At 30.9% G+C, this 14811-nt stretch overlaps 1 protein-coding gene and 1 long non-coding RNA gene across 3 annotated transcripts in view; one reads left to right on the top strand and one right to left on the bottom strand.

Annotated features, from left to right (window-relative positions):
• Window positions 1-4429: 4429 nt before the first annotated feature.
• On the bottom strand, window positions 4430-7956 carry LOC117930971. The gene is made up of 2 exons (XR_004653956.1): window positions 6711-7956; window positions 4430-6213 (listed from the first exon to the last, which is right to left on the bottom strand). It is a non-coding gene; the product is annotated as an uncharacterized LOC117930971 (long non-coding RNA).
• Window positions 7957-12905: 4949 nt separating this feature from the next.
• Window positions 12906-14811, top strand: part of LOC117930769 (valine--tRNA ligase, chloroplastic/mitochondrial 2) — a 50856-nt gene continuing 48950 nt past the window's right edge. For both annotated transcript variants that reach the window (XM_034851477.1, XM_034851478.1), the window contains exons 1-4: window positions 12906-13047; window positions 13360-13444; window positions 13727-13853; window positions 14464-14547. In XM_034851477.1, the coding sequence (XP_034707368.1) occupies window positions 12921-13047; window positions 13360-13444; window positions 13727-13853; window positions 14464-14547 (423 nt within the window). In that variant the 5' untranslated portion in view covers window positions 12906-12920. The remainder of the gene's footprint in view (window positions 13048-13359; window positions 13445-13726; window positions 13854-14463; window positions 14548-14811) is intronic.

Here is a 14811-nt window from a genome sequence, read left to right on the forward strand (position 1 = left end):
GTTTGAATTCGGGCTCTAGATGGTGGGTGAAGTTATCGAACAATTTTTGCTTAGGATGAGAAGAATAAAATTAAGGATAAAAGGCTTATGAACAATTTGATATTTGATGCTGAATCAGGTATAATTCTGTTCAAAACCACGACTCAATTGAAACAAATCTATAGTCTTGTAATGCATTTAAAATGGAAATAGTCTTGTAGCTCTTTTGCCTAGTCATTGATCCATGCCCTAGGTTTGTTGTATAAATAATAAGTTGTATCAAGTTAAATATGATGCACAAGATATTAGCCATCCCTATAGTCCAAAGAACTCCATCTCTTAATATTTCACTTGAAAGAAATCTTCTCACAATCTAAAGGTCAAGGATTTGAGTCCCTAAAGCCCTAAGATAGTCTTTGAGGTGATCCACAGAGCTTGAGTAAGTGTTGCATGGGACTTGTAGGAGATGTGAAAGAAGAGTATAGGTGCTTGCAGTATAAGACCCTGGGAAGTAGAAGCCTTTGATTATGTACCGTCTTTTTAAATTTAGTGGATTGATTATAGTCAATAGATCATCCGTTGTTACACTTTGGAGTTTCTAGGTGGTATTTCTAAGTTATATCTTGTGTCACTTTTGCGATTAAACATTCTTGTGATAATATAATTCAATAGCTATTCATTATTGATACACCAATTGAAATAATTAAAAATCTTGATAAAGATTCTAACTTTCTGGATATCTCACTTTGACTACTTATTCACCCCCCTCTAGGTGGTTTCATAGATCAAGACAAGAACTTTTACAATTAGTCTTGGTTCTGGTAGGCCATATAAGTATGTTTAATAGGTCCACCTCTGATTTTTTGGGTACTGTACCTTAGGTAATAGTCCTTAGGTACCGCCTTAATCTACCTTAGGTACTACCTTAACCGACCTTAGGTACTACCTTAGTTAAAGTTGGGTACTACCTATCCGAAACCTCGGACCTTCCTTTGTAACCCTTAGAGCATGCCATTATGTGATTATTTTGTGTGTTCAATTGGTTCACCTTTGATTTTTTGGGAACTGTACCTTAGGTACTACTTTAATAGCCCTTAGGTACCACCTTAATCTACCTTACGTACTACCTTAGTTAAAGCTGGGTACTACCTATCCGAAGCCTCAGACCTTCCTTTGTGACCCTTAAAGCATGTCATAATGTGATTATTTTATGTGTTCAATTGGTTCACATTTGGTTTTTTGTGGACTATACTACCTATCCGAATCCTTAAACCTTCCTTTGTGACCATTAGAGTATGTCATAATGTGATTATTTTGTGTGTTCAATTGGTTCACCTTTGGTTTTTTACGAATTGTACCTTAGGTACTACCTTAATAGCCCTTAGGTACCACCTTAATCTACCTTAGGTACTACCTTAACCGACCTTAGGTACTACCTTAATTAAAGTTGGGTACTACCTATCCGAAGCCTTAGATCTTCCTTTGTGACCTTTAGAGCATGTCATAATGTGATTATTTTGTGTGTTCAATTGGTTTACCTTTGGTTTTTTGCGGATTGTACCTTAGGTACTACCTTAATAGCCCTTAGGTATCATCTTAATCTACCTTAAGTACTACCTTAGTTAAAGTTGGGTACTACCTATTCGAAGCCTTAGACCTTCCTTTGTGACCCTTAGAGCATGCCATAATGTGATTATTTTGTGTGTTCAATTGGTTCACCTTTGGTTTTTTGTGGACTATACCTTAGGTACTACCTTAATAGCCCTTAGGTACCACCTTAATCTACCTTAGGTACTACCTTAGTTAAAATTGGGTACTACCTATCCGAAGCCTCGGACCATCCTTTGTGACCTTTAAAGCATGCCATAAAATGATTATTTTGTGTGTTCAATTGGTTCAACTTTGGTTTTTTGCGGATTGTACCTTAGGTACTACCTTAATAGCCTTATGGTACCACCTTAATCTACCTTAGGTACTACCTTAACCGACCTTAGGTACTACCTTAGTTAAAATTGGGTACTACCTATCCGAAGCCTCGGACCTTCCTTTGTGACCTTTAGAGCATGCCATGAAGTGATTATTTTGTGTGTTCAATTGGTTCACCTTTGGTTTTTTTGCGAACTGTACCTTAGGTATTATCTTAATAGCCCTTAGGTACCACCTTAATCTACCTTAGGTACTACCTTAACCGACCTTAAGTACTACTTTAACCGACCTTAGGTACTACTTTAGTTAAAGTTGGGTACTACCTATCCAAAGCCTCGGAACTTCATTCGTGACCCTTAAAGCATGCCATTATGTGATTATTTTGTGTGGTCAAGTGGTTCACCTTTGGTATTTTGGGGATTTCTCTCGATTTCAACTAGTTGGATAGTTATAATTTCTAATCAAATTTAAAAAATATGTTAAAACAGCTGACTTTCTGAAAATTTTAAACTAAAATCTTTAGGTTTCTTGCTGAACTTGAAAATTCACAATTTAGTATTTTCTACCTTCGAATTTTATGTCAACTGATATGTGTTTCTTACTGAATCCAAATTCTTCTAACTAGTTTCCAAATGATTGAGTTGTGGTGAGGACCCAAGATTGTTTACTGAATTGAGTGGTAGATGTGATGAAGTGAGGGTAGTGTCTTGTTTATTTCCTGCTCATTCTCATTACCCTTTTCTTCTTTGGTTGCTCAATTTTCTAACTCGTGTTTTGATCCCAAAATTTGGTATTTCATTTCTATATAGGGTTCATTTGTTTCATGGAAAAATATAATGGAGAAAATTTCTTTGTGATTATGGCTTGTTGATACATGCAATTGTGTTACCGAACATGCTTTTCTTCATATTGGAGTATGGGCATATTATGTCATTCTTCAACATAAGTATGGGCAAATTTCCATAACTTATGAAGTTTAACTAACCAAAGAAGGGACAAAAAAAAAAAAAAAAAAACAATATGATCCAAAAATATGATACTTTATGTACTTATATTGATTTTCAACCATGGATGATGAGTGACAATTCTCTTTCTGAAATGGTATTCTTTACTTGTTTAGTGGGTCACTTCAAAGTGGTAGATGAGATTACTCTCATCAAAATCGTTAAATTTGAGTAAGCCTTTGGTATGTAAGCTTTTGATGGAGTATATTTGGTTCTTGACATATGAATTTCTACTTATTTATTGTTATTTATAGTGCTTTTCTCAAATTATTTCTCCTTGCAGCTTCAATGGGATGAAACTACAGAAATGGCCTAATACCTGATGAGGTTGAAAAAGGGAAAGGAATTGAAGCTTCTTATTTTCATCACAGAGCTAAAGACTCTTAATTTCATGACAATGGCCTAAGTGTCTTTTTTTTTTTTAAAAAAAAAAAATTGTTCTTATGCTCAAAATCATCCTTCTTGTTTTGAATCATAAGAGGAGAAGGCTTAATATTCTCCTTCCTGTTGTGAGCCACAATTGTGATTTGACCTAATTTTTATGCTAGGATGAAATAGGATAAGTTGATATTATGTGTGAAATTTTTTTGCCCAGTTCCATTCATGAGATAGGTGTAATTTTTGTTTTGCCTAATGGTCCATCTTCTAACAATTTGAGGAATGAAACTTCCTATTGGTTTCTTCTGGCGGTGCTTATAGATGAAAAACAACATGACATTGTTTTTTAAGAGATGCGTGGATATGTTGTTTGCAGTTTAGCTTTACGGTTGCCTTGAACTGGTGGGAAGAGAAGAAATTAAGGGGAGAAAAGTATAAGAAAAGAAGAAATAAATACAATAGAATTAAAGTCAATAAATTAATTTTGTATTTATTTCAACTCATTTTAATTTTATAAACATAAATTTTATATAAAGACTGAACATTGCTATTCTAGATTTTTTAAGGGAAAAAACATCACTCCAAATAAGATCAAAGATATTACCAACAATAATAGTTCTGAAGTTACAATAGTTCTTAGAAATCCATCAAAAGTTTGTTATAGGATCTCTAATCCAAACCAAAAGTAGTAGCATCTAATTCTAAAAATATTATCTTAATTCTCCACATAAATCTCAACTGGATAAAGATCTTTGATAATTCTAATTTGGTCAAGCAGTAGCACTATCATAAAGAAATCAAAACTTTGATCTCATAAAATAAAATAACCGCTTGAATTAAGAGGTCGTTTGGTAGTGATTTTAGAAAGTGTTTCTAACATTTTTAACACTTAAAATTTTTTATTATTCAAGTGTTAGAAATGTTAGAAATGGAAATGTTAGAAACACTTTCTAAAATCATTCCCAAACGTCTATTTCTAACATTTCTAACACTTGAATGATAAAAAATTTCAAGTATTAGAAATATTAAAAACGCTTCCTAGAATCACTACCAAACGGATTCTAAACTACACATCTTTGATATTTGAGAGTAAAATTTAAAATAAATCATGTTATATGACATATTTTTTTCAACCATGATGATGTAGGAATCAAGTGTTTGTCTATTATTTCCACTAATAGTAGTAACTAAGATACATCTCATAATAAAAGAGAAAAGCACCAGTATTTCCAAAAGAACTAGTGGATCAAAATATTTGAATACACAACTAGCATTCAAACTTTTACAAAATGATTAACAAGTAAATTCATGGCTGCACAAAGATTGCCACCAGTAGCAATTAGATCATCAGCTACCAAAGCACAATCACTAGGCTCAACTGTTTCAACATGCATCTCAAGGCACTCTGGGCTCAGGGGATCTTGCTTTGGCTGCAATGCTGGTGAAAGTCAATCGACACTTCTCTTGTTGCTTCTTGAATTTAGCTAAACTTTCTTGCAAGGCATCTGAGCATAAAATTTATACTCAATAGTTAATACTGAAATTTCCTAAAAACATGTAAAAGAATATTTTAACTTCGAGACATGAAATATTGGTTTAAAATTAACTCAATTTCAAAACCATGACTCCTGGAAAGTAGCTACACATGTTAATAATTGACAAAAAATTAACTACTTAGATATTGAGATATAACTAAAGTTATATTGAAAAGTTAACTAATTAGATATTTGGATATAACTAAAATTATATTAAATAGAAAATAAGTGATCTCCATAAAGGGATCATGCATTAGTAGTATTTGCGATACCTACAACTTAATCAAATGGTATCCACACCAATATTTTCTTTTTCTTAGAGGAAAATAGGCTAATAAATAATGTAAGATCCCACAATTGATAATCAACACGTCTGATAAAAGATCCCACTATCACTTAAAGAAATGCTACAATGCCTTCTTTGCCATAGAAGTTAACCTAAAGTGTAGAACTCATAGAAGCCATTTCCTTTAGCCATAGAATAGAACCTAAAAGGTAGAACTCATGGGTCTAAACACACAATGAACATGCATGATGCATCCAAAAGGTATAGAAAGGCAAGAAGACAAGGCTCATTACTTATCCAACAAGGTAAGAATTGACATCCTTCCATTTTCTACCTATTTTAAAATTGAAACAAGTCCCTTTTCTCACAACACTCAAAATAAAGGTACATTAGTTGTGAATAAAATATCATTTTAAGGCTACAAGGACATCCTTTCATTTTTTACCATCATATACCAAGATAGACCTTTTTTTTACAGCCATAATCTAGGGTATGAACATGTTCCCTTAAAGGTAGTTTTAAGGCGTGCCAAAATATTTAAGAATGAACATATTGGCAAACTCAAATAAAAAGGAAAGGGAACAACTTAAGAATGAATCACAAATATGCTAAAAAAAATGAATGAAGGAATAAAAAAATCCTTAACTCCATCCCAAAGAGCAAACTGTCACAATCCACTTCCATCACAGAGTATTTAGTTTAGGATAGATTGATGAGTTAACAAACCTTGCATAATTTTTTATGTTGTTGCTTGGCAAAATAGGGCAAATTCAAGTCTCTATTCATCATCTTCAGTAAAAAAATGCTTAAGTTCTGGTCCATACATCCTTCACAAAAGTCCCCAAATGGAACCTGCCATGAGTAATGGCTTTTACTTCTTGGCATAAGCCACATGTAGAGGTTGATAAAAAAATCTTAGTCTAACATGATCACTATGAAAAGTGGGGTATTGTGTATTTATTACTATAAGTATAGCCTCTGAATCTACTCAAAATCAAATGAAACTTGAAAAAGAAATCATCTGAACCATTCAATGATTGATCTCCAAATCTACCTCAAATTGGTTCTTTTGCATTCTTTAGCCTATCATATTTTCAACATTCATCTGTAAAACAAAAAGAAATGTTTAAGATGGTACATTAGGTTCAAGGATTTGAAGAAAAAATTGAGTATTCCAACACAAACCACTAGATCCTAATATTAGGGGTCTGTAAAACACTAATTAAAGAACTATAATTTCACAAAAAAAAAAAGATTTGACAATTTTTTCATATGAAACTATACAACTTGAGTTAAAATCTTCCTAAAAGTAAAAGATTGAGGAGTGAAAAAGGTTCTACTTAAAAGCATTTCCCCAAGAATTCTATAACCAGCTTCCAAAAGCATTTCATATTATAATAAGTGAATGCTTCTCAGATATAAAGTCTAATTCTGAAGCCAATGGTAGATTTTTTTTACCCTGAACGTACTTAAAAATTTAAAAGAAAATGAAATGCAAACATAAATATTGAAATGTCATCATAATATATTGTACAAATAAAAAGGTTTTGACTATGTAAGAATTATCATAGGTCATTGTATTTCAACTTGTAAATTTCTTACCTCCCGAATCCACATGAGATGGTAATTTGTGAGCCAGGATTTTTGTAACTTTGAATTGTATGAGCATGCTATACAATTAAATCCAAAAAATTATTTACAAAGATAACAAATATGTAGAAATAGTGATGCTTACATTCACTATGAAGGAGACCAAAATGAAGAATCAAGATTTTCGAGCAAAAACCAATCCTTAATTATTGTAAAAAGGAATGTAGTTAAAAGCATTACATCAACGGTCTCCAAGCCTAGCTGGTGAGATAAGGATTGCACATCCTTCTTGCTTAATGCGGGCCTGTAGTTCTATCTAAACAATTAGGAATGCTTTGGAAATCATACTAAGAACAAAGTGAAAAAATAAAAAATAAAAATAAAAAGAGTGAATGTACCCAATTCTACTCCCATAAAATACTTTGAGAAAATAAAGAAATTAATTCTGGCTCCTAAGCTTTAAGGAAAATTAGAGTCCTTGATACATTTCTTGATAACATCTTGAAATATTGGTTTTACATGTTCTGGTAATGTAGTTTAAAAGAGACTCTATACAAATATTTTTTTTTTCTCAGCACCAATAGAGATTTTTTTTAAAAGGTAAATAACTTAAATTCCTTTTCCAAAGGCAATATGAATCGTTCTTAGAATGCATGAATAACCAATAAAAGAAGAAAGACACATTCCTAATTTGCCCAAGTTCTGAAAAATACTTTCTCTTATCATCCTATGCTATCTAATTGAATTCAACTCAATAAAGCCTTTATCTCAAATGTTCTTGAATTGCAAGGATAGTTAGACATGAGCAAAAAGACAAAGACGGATATAAGAGAGTGTAGATATTTTGATATACATCAATAATATTAAATCGTATCTAGAAACATAAAACAATAGTAAAAATGAAGATTTGTTCAATTAGGCATCTAAAGTCTTTGATATGCAAGAAGAGAATTCATCTGGCATCATATTTCTTTTCAAAATACAAGTGCCCTCATCATATGACCATTTCAACATAAGAAACAAGAACCATCCTATCAACTTCTACCATCAATACTGTCAATTACCTTATTAGAACATTAAGAATGGGTCAAATCCTTATTGGAGAAAGGAAGCTACATGAGAATGTTCATTTCCAAATCATATGCAGGCAGCATACTAGACACAAGTCATAGAGCAAGAAAAGTACTTTCCATAATATGTCCCGCAAGCTCAGATTGAACCCCATTTCTGAAACTAGAGAGAACCATGATCCTAAATGTAAACCGCATCAAGACACAAATGAATTTAATTCAATTAGGTTGTTCCTATCATTGAAACTTTGCATAGTTTAACACACAAATAGACTCATAAAGAGTGTAAACCTCATTACCTCGAGTCAATTCTTGAAAACCCTAGACCAAAGCAACAGAACAAATAGACATATCGTTCCAACACATTTGAAACCAAATTTCAAATTTTTGATATATTGTTTCCAATAATACTAAAACATGATGTAATAGCTTGACCAACAGGCATTTGGGTATCAAATTACAGACACTACTTATACGATTCTCAACTCTCAGTTTACAGAACTCAATGAACACTATTTCGTAGATGCTTTAAATTTGAGCATAAATTGCAAACTAAAGTAGGTTTCTGGCAAGGGAAGTACCCAATTAATGTGAAGAGGAGGAGAAATTGAACAAGTTGTGGGTCTGAGTTGCAGAAAAACCCATAGACAGAGGAGCAGAGAAAGAAGCAATGTCGATCGACCCATGATTCATCTTCATTGTGATCCAAAATTTCTTTCCCATCTTCCACTCCCTGGTTGCAAGCCTCGTCATAGGAAATAAACGACTGAGACTTAGTAAATTGGGAGAAGAAGCATGCTAGTTGTAGGTGTGAGAAGTTGCGGGAGAGACATGGACAAAGGTGGGAGAGAGAGACTCGAAGAGGTTAGGGTTTTTTCGGATTTGGGTTTTGAAAGGGAGCAGAGTAGATGGAAAATTTTTTGTTTGGATTTCAGTGTCTAGTGGAGAAGGTGAACAAGGCAAAACACTTTAAGTTTTTTCGATTTTTTGATTTGTTGGTTTTTTTTTTTTTTTTTTTTAATATGTGGAGGTTGACCTGGTAGGGAAAAGATGGCATATTAGGCATTAAAAACCACCTCAGCCAGAAGTGTGTGAAACCCAAAATATTTTGGGTTCAACATTGTAAAATTAAAAATGGGTTCAACCTCTAAAAATAAATTCATTATTGGAAGTCAAGAATGATTGCAATAGACCTTGATTATGATATTTATAGTTCTTCTAACTATAAACTCATCACCGAAGACAATATTCAAAAAATCATTTCTACCAATGTTTTTCCAGAAGTTCATCTCTTATTCCAAATTCAATTTTATTATCTTGTAGATAAATACAAAAATGATTACATTTAAAAGAAGCAAACTCATAAAGAGTTTGAAAAAATTCTCCTAAAAATGCTCAATTGAAAGATTTCAAGAATCTTTTATATAATTGTATCTTTGTACATTTGTCTCCTTGTATTTATCTAGTAAAAAAATAAAATAAAAGGTTGTTAGAAGTATAAGAATGTATAACGACGGAAGAATGTAAAAGAAAAGAAAACAAAACAAAACAAATACTAGTGAAATAGTTTCAAATAGTGTTGAATAGTACTCAAATAGTGAAAGTTGTCTATCATATGACAACTTTTATTTTTGAAGAAACACGTGACGAAACGTGGCATACTTGCTAGAAGCCTCCTTGACAAGAAGTAATTTCCTTCATCTAAATCAAGTAAGAAAGAGGCCAACTGTCTACTTCAATTATTTTCGGATTTAAACCAACTTCAATTTTGCGGACTTCATCAAGTTTCAAATCCATCAATTTCCTTTATAAATAGAGAGAAAGAGTTCATCACAAGGCAAATGCGAGAAAGTGGAGACCATAACTATCAAGAGTGTTCTCCAAAATTTTCTCTTAGCTTATGTAATCTCTTTTCTTTCAAAAACCTTTTCCTTTGTAATCAAATCCCTCTGTTGTCAACAAGCTTGTATCAAGTTTCAACTCTGTAATTAAGGTATAATTTTCAATACAAAGTTTTATTTCATAATCAATTTTTGTGTTCCTATGTTCGATTTTTGCTTTAAATTTTAGATAGAATTAGACATTTAATTTATGTTTTGTTTCATAAACAAAATTTATCTTTTGATAGTATCAATTGTTTTTATGTCTTGGACGTGAATGGTATCAGAGCCACGTTCTTCTTAAGAACTAAGTGATATTACAATTTGTAACAATCATTAATCACTAATTTAATCCTGAGTTAGTTAAAATTGAATTTTTTGTGAACGAGAGCATAAGTCTCGTGTTGATCAGCTTGTGGTGGTCCATGTTCAGAAAATTATTTGAATTGATTAATGATAAGATTGTAATTATTTTATGTGACAATGAGTAATATTATGAAGAGATTAAGTAGATCTAGTTCTTCCAAATCTAATGATAGTTTTGCATCCTCATTTGATAATTCTGCACACACAACACTTACACAAAATGTTATTAATAGTCAAGAAATTAGTATAGCATAAATAGAGAATTAATTGCATAATTGGTCAATTCCTTGTGTGAAAATAAATAAAATATATCAACAAGGAAAATTTGAATTAAGTCAAAATTATTCAATTAAAACTGAAGAAAAAACTACTTCTCTTAATCAAAATTTAGAAAGTCTTCAATTATTAAGCCAAAACACTATTAACCCACATAGAAAGAAATTTAATTATATTCATATAGAATTAGTTTAAGTAGTAATCAAACCCTTGTTTCTCTTAGGTCTAGATATTCACGTGTTTGTCGGTTTAAGAGATGCTAAGTCAACAAAATTTACTGATTTTGTTCTTAATATGATTGATTCAAACCTTACAAATGGTCCAGTTTATTTTAATTGTTATCCAAAATTTTCCATGACCATAAATGATCAATGTTGACCCCAATTTTATGACACCTGTCCTAATTAGAAAATGACTAAATTTTAAATTTTTTAAGAAATTAAAATTTTAAATTCCAATAATTATTAGAATTTTGAAATTGATTCATCTTTATCTATAATTTTATATAATAAAGAAATTATTTATAGAAAAAAGAATAAGAAAATTACATATATTTTAACCAAACATGGGATATGATAAGTGGTGGAATATATTTTCAACCATTTTTTTCATCACTTTCAGATGTGATATGTTAATTTCATGTTAAGACATAGAATATACATATCTCACGTATCAAAAATTCATTTTTTTTAATCAATTTTTTGTTTTTTAATATACCCATTTTACAAAATAATTTTTTTTATTATAAATTAAATTTATAATTAAAAAATAAAAACTAAAAAAATATTTATAAAATAATATTAATATATGATATATAAATTATTTTTATATATTAAATAACATAATATAAAAAATATTTGTAAAGTTTAAATATTTTAATAATGAATATTGTTAAACATAAAAAAAAAAAATCATTTTTTTAAATAGAAAATATTTGAATGTGATATAATTTTTATTTTAAACATTGAAAATAATATATATTTCATATTATTATTTATTTATTTCATAAATTAAATATAAATATAATATATCTCATTGTGCTTTTGCCTTGTGATGAAAGTTACATCTCCATATATAGAGGGAGTGGGCGGACGCGAGTCTTGATGAAATCCGCTGATTTAAAGTAGAATTGAATTTGAAAATAATTGTAGAAGACAATTGACCTTTTTCTTCCATGCTTCATATGAAGAAATTAAATCTTATTATGAGGCTACAAATAAGAAGACCACGTTTCTTCATGTGCTTTTTGAAAATCAAAGTTGCTAAATGAAAGACAATTTTTATTGTTTGATCATTATTTGAATACTATTTAATACTATTGAATACTTTATTTATTTAAATTTAAAAGCGTTCTTATCTTTATCATCGATGTGGGATAAGTTTTAAAAAATCATGTGACAACCTTTTTTTTCCCTCCGTCTGGTGAGATGAGCTCTGCCTTGAAACCTCTTGCACTTACATCAACTCAAAAACATTCTTATCTTTTTATCATCTTATGTGGGATGTGTTTTCAAAAATATATGTGACAACTAGTTGGGAAGGGGGGATTTGAATCCATGGACATTTGGTTCACATGTTCAGGCTAAGACCACTTCACTATTGATTATTTTTTTAAAATTACAAACTAAAAGTAAATTAACATAATTATTTTAATTTTTTTTAATATAAGCAAAATAATGTAATATAAATAAAATAAATTATAAATCAAAGATTTTTATTCTATTTTAATATATATTTCTTCACATTTGAATATTATACAAATTTTACTTATAAAATTTAAAATATTAGTATATTTATATTTAAGTTTGATAATATCAAAGATGAAAAATAAATATTATTAATTTTAATTTTATATATATATATATATATATATATATATATATATTATAAAATTTTATAATTTATTTTTAATATATAAATTATATATTTATCATGTTACCGATTAACCACCAATTCAACTAATTGATAACTTTTCGATTGGATTATAAAAACATTGGATGTGGATTTTTTTTTCCAGGTAAATGCCTCTGCCAGATTATTTGTACACGTCAACATGGTTGACTTATCATACCAACATTAATCTTAAATTTTTGTATTTATTAAAAAAAAAAAAATCTTAAACTTTTGTATTATTACGGTTGTGCCATCATACAACAGAGATTAAATTTTTGTATTTATTAAAATAAAAAAAACTAAACTTTTTATATTATTTACGGTTGTGCCATCATACAACAGAAATTAAATTTTTGTATTTATTAAAATAAAAAAAACTTAAACTTTTTATATTATTTACGGTTGTGCCATCATACAACAGAGATTAAATTTTTGCATTTATTAAAATAAAAAAAACTTAAACTTTTTATATTATTTACGGTTGTGCCATCATACAACAAAGAGATATTTAAAGAAAGGGGATGAGAATTCGGTAAATATTTGAAGAATAGAAGGATGACAGACGTTTTCGAAAGTGACCCTTTTGAACAAATGCCCCGTTGATAGACGAGAAGTGGGGTAGGGCAACTCAGACGGGATGTTGGCCGTTGGCGGTCCAGCAATACGTGATCCGTTAAGGTGAAAGAGCGGGAAGCTGCTCTCAGTGTGTCTGAAGCCCCTGTTAGGGTTAACGCCAAATGGCCTTCTCAACGCCATCCCTCTTATCTTCCTGCTCTACTTATAGACTTAATCCTCTTCTCTTCTCTCATCGCCGTCTCAGAATTAGGCTTTCTCATTCTCACTTGAAACCTAGATTTTTTGCTGGTATCCTCTCTCTCTCTCGTATACGTTTGGTTGCTAAGAATTTGCCCCAAAATGGTGAACAAAATTTAATTTTTTAAACTTTCCGAGAAAACAAACGATAATAAATTTAAGTCAACATCACTGGCACATTTTCATTCTAAAAATGATGGTGTTGCAAAATACAAGGTTTCAATTTCCTTTCATTTCTTTTCTCCAATTCTTGTGCAACCAAACTGGGCCTCAGTTCAAGGATTCTTTGGAGATTACGCTTGTTTCTGAAATATCTATAACCCATTGGATGTTGAGAATTTGTTATTTCTCGTTACCTTTCAGTTGCTGCAAGAGAGAATGACGTCTTTACTTCACCAGAGACAGCAAAGTCCTTTGATTTTACTTCAGAAGAAAGGATATATAATTGGTATTTCATTTCTCGATAGCTGTTGCTTATATTTTTCATTTGTTATTTATTTATTTATTTGTGTGGGTTTGTATTTGCGTCATTTGATGAAAGTGATGATCATGCTAATTCTGTTAGCCTCAAATGTAGGTTTATAACTTATTCTTCCTTTTATTTTTCATGGTGATTCTATTTTTTACTGGTGGATGGCCTGCTTTTCATAGTGCTTCTGAGGGTATATGTTTATTTATTTATGTGATCTCAGGGATTGTTTTGCATTAATGTGTAATTCTTGGATGTTAGGTGGGACTCTCAAGGATATTTTAAGCCAAATTTGGACCGGGGAAGTGATCCTTTTGTTATTTCGATGCCTCCTCCTAATGTTACTGGTTCACTGCACATGGGGCATGCGATGTTTGTGACTCTTGAGGTTGTGGAAATGGTTTCTGAGCACCTGATAAATGAGTTGATGTTTTTACTTTATTGCCATGCTACTGCATCTACATCTGAACTACTTGCTTTGGCACTGTGGCTACTTCTCAAATGTTTGGATATTTCCTTGATTATCTTGCAATGTTCTAGATATTTTAGTGAACTGGATCAAGTACCATACTTTTAATTTGATGCTTTTCTCATGCATTTGTTCTCCATGATACATGCTAATAGCATCTTTATTGGCTGATGTATCAGTGAGTTGTGCGTATGTTCAAATTTTGCTACATTTGAAAGCTCAAGAATAACTGATTTGTGGATTTTTAAATTTTCTTCTACATTAAGAATCAAGCATATAATGGTTTAAATCATTATTTAAATGATGGTTTAAATAATGTTGAAATTACATATTAAGTTCTTAAATTCTTCTCTTGACATTTCATGGCATTATGTTTAGTAGCTTAATCATTAGATAGTTTCTTGCTTGATATGTTGAATGTTCTAACTAAGGCCTTGAAATGTTCTACATAATCGTTTCTTGGCATTCTATTTTACTAGTTTCAGTGATGCTGTGCCCCTTTATATGTTTTTGTGATTTACTTTGATAGGATATCATGGTTAGATACCATCGGATGAAGGGAAGACCTACACTCTGGATTCCCGGGACTGATCATGCTGGTATTGCGACTCAGGTTTGTTCCTCACCGAAATGCTATATTTCATATCACTGTTGCTCTATTTTAGGTTGCAATACCCAAGAACTTTTCATCTTTCTGAATCCTCCATCAACCATATTGGTAGGGCAATTTTTTCTTTGTATTTCTCTGAGGGGATGTCTGGAACGCTAGAATAAAGAATGGTAATGGGAAATCCTGTCCATTTCCCATTTATCACTGCATTGGTATAGTTATTAGAAATGAGAATAAGAATCAAAGGAAGCCAAAATCCCCTCTTAT

The sequence above is a fragment of the Vitis riparia genome, chromosome 14, assembly GCF_004353265.1.
Source record: "Vitis riparia cultivar Riparia Gloire de Montpellier isolate 1030 chromosome 14, EGFV_Vit.rip_1.0, whole genome shotgun sequence".
Taxonomy (NCBI): Eukaryota; Viridiplantae; Streptophyta; class Magnoliopsida; order Vitales; family Vitaceae; genus Vitis; species Vitis riparia.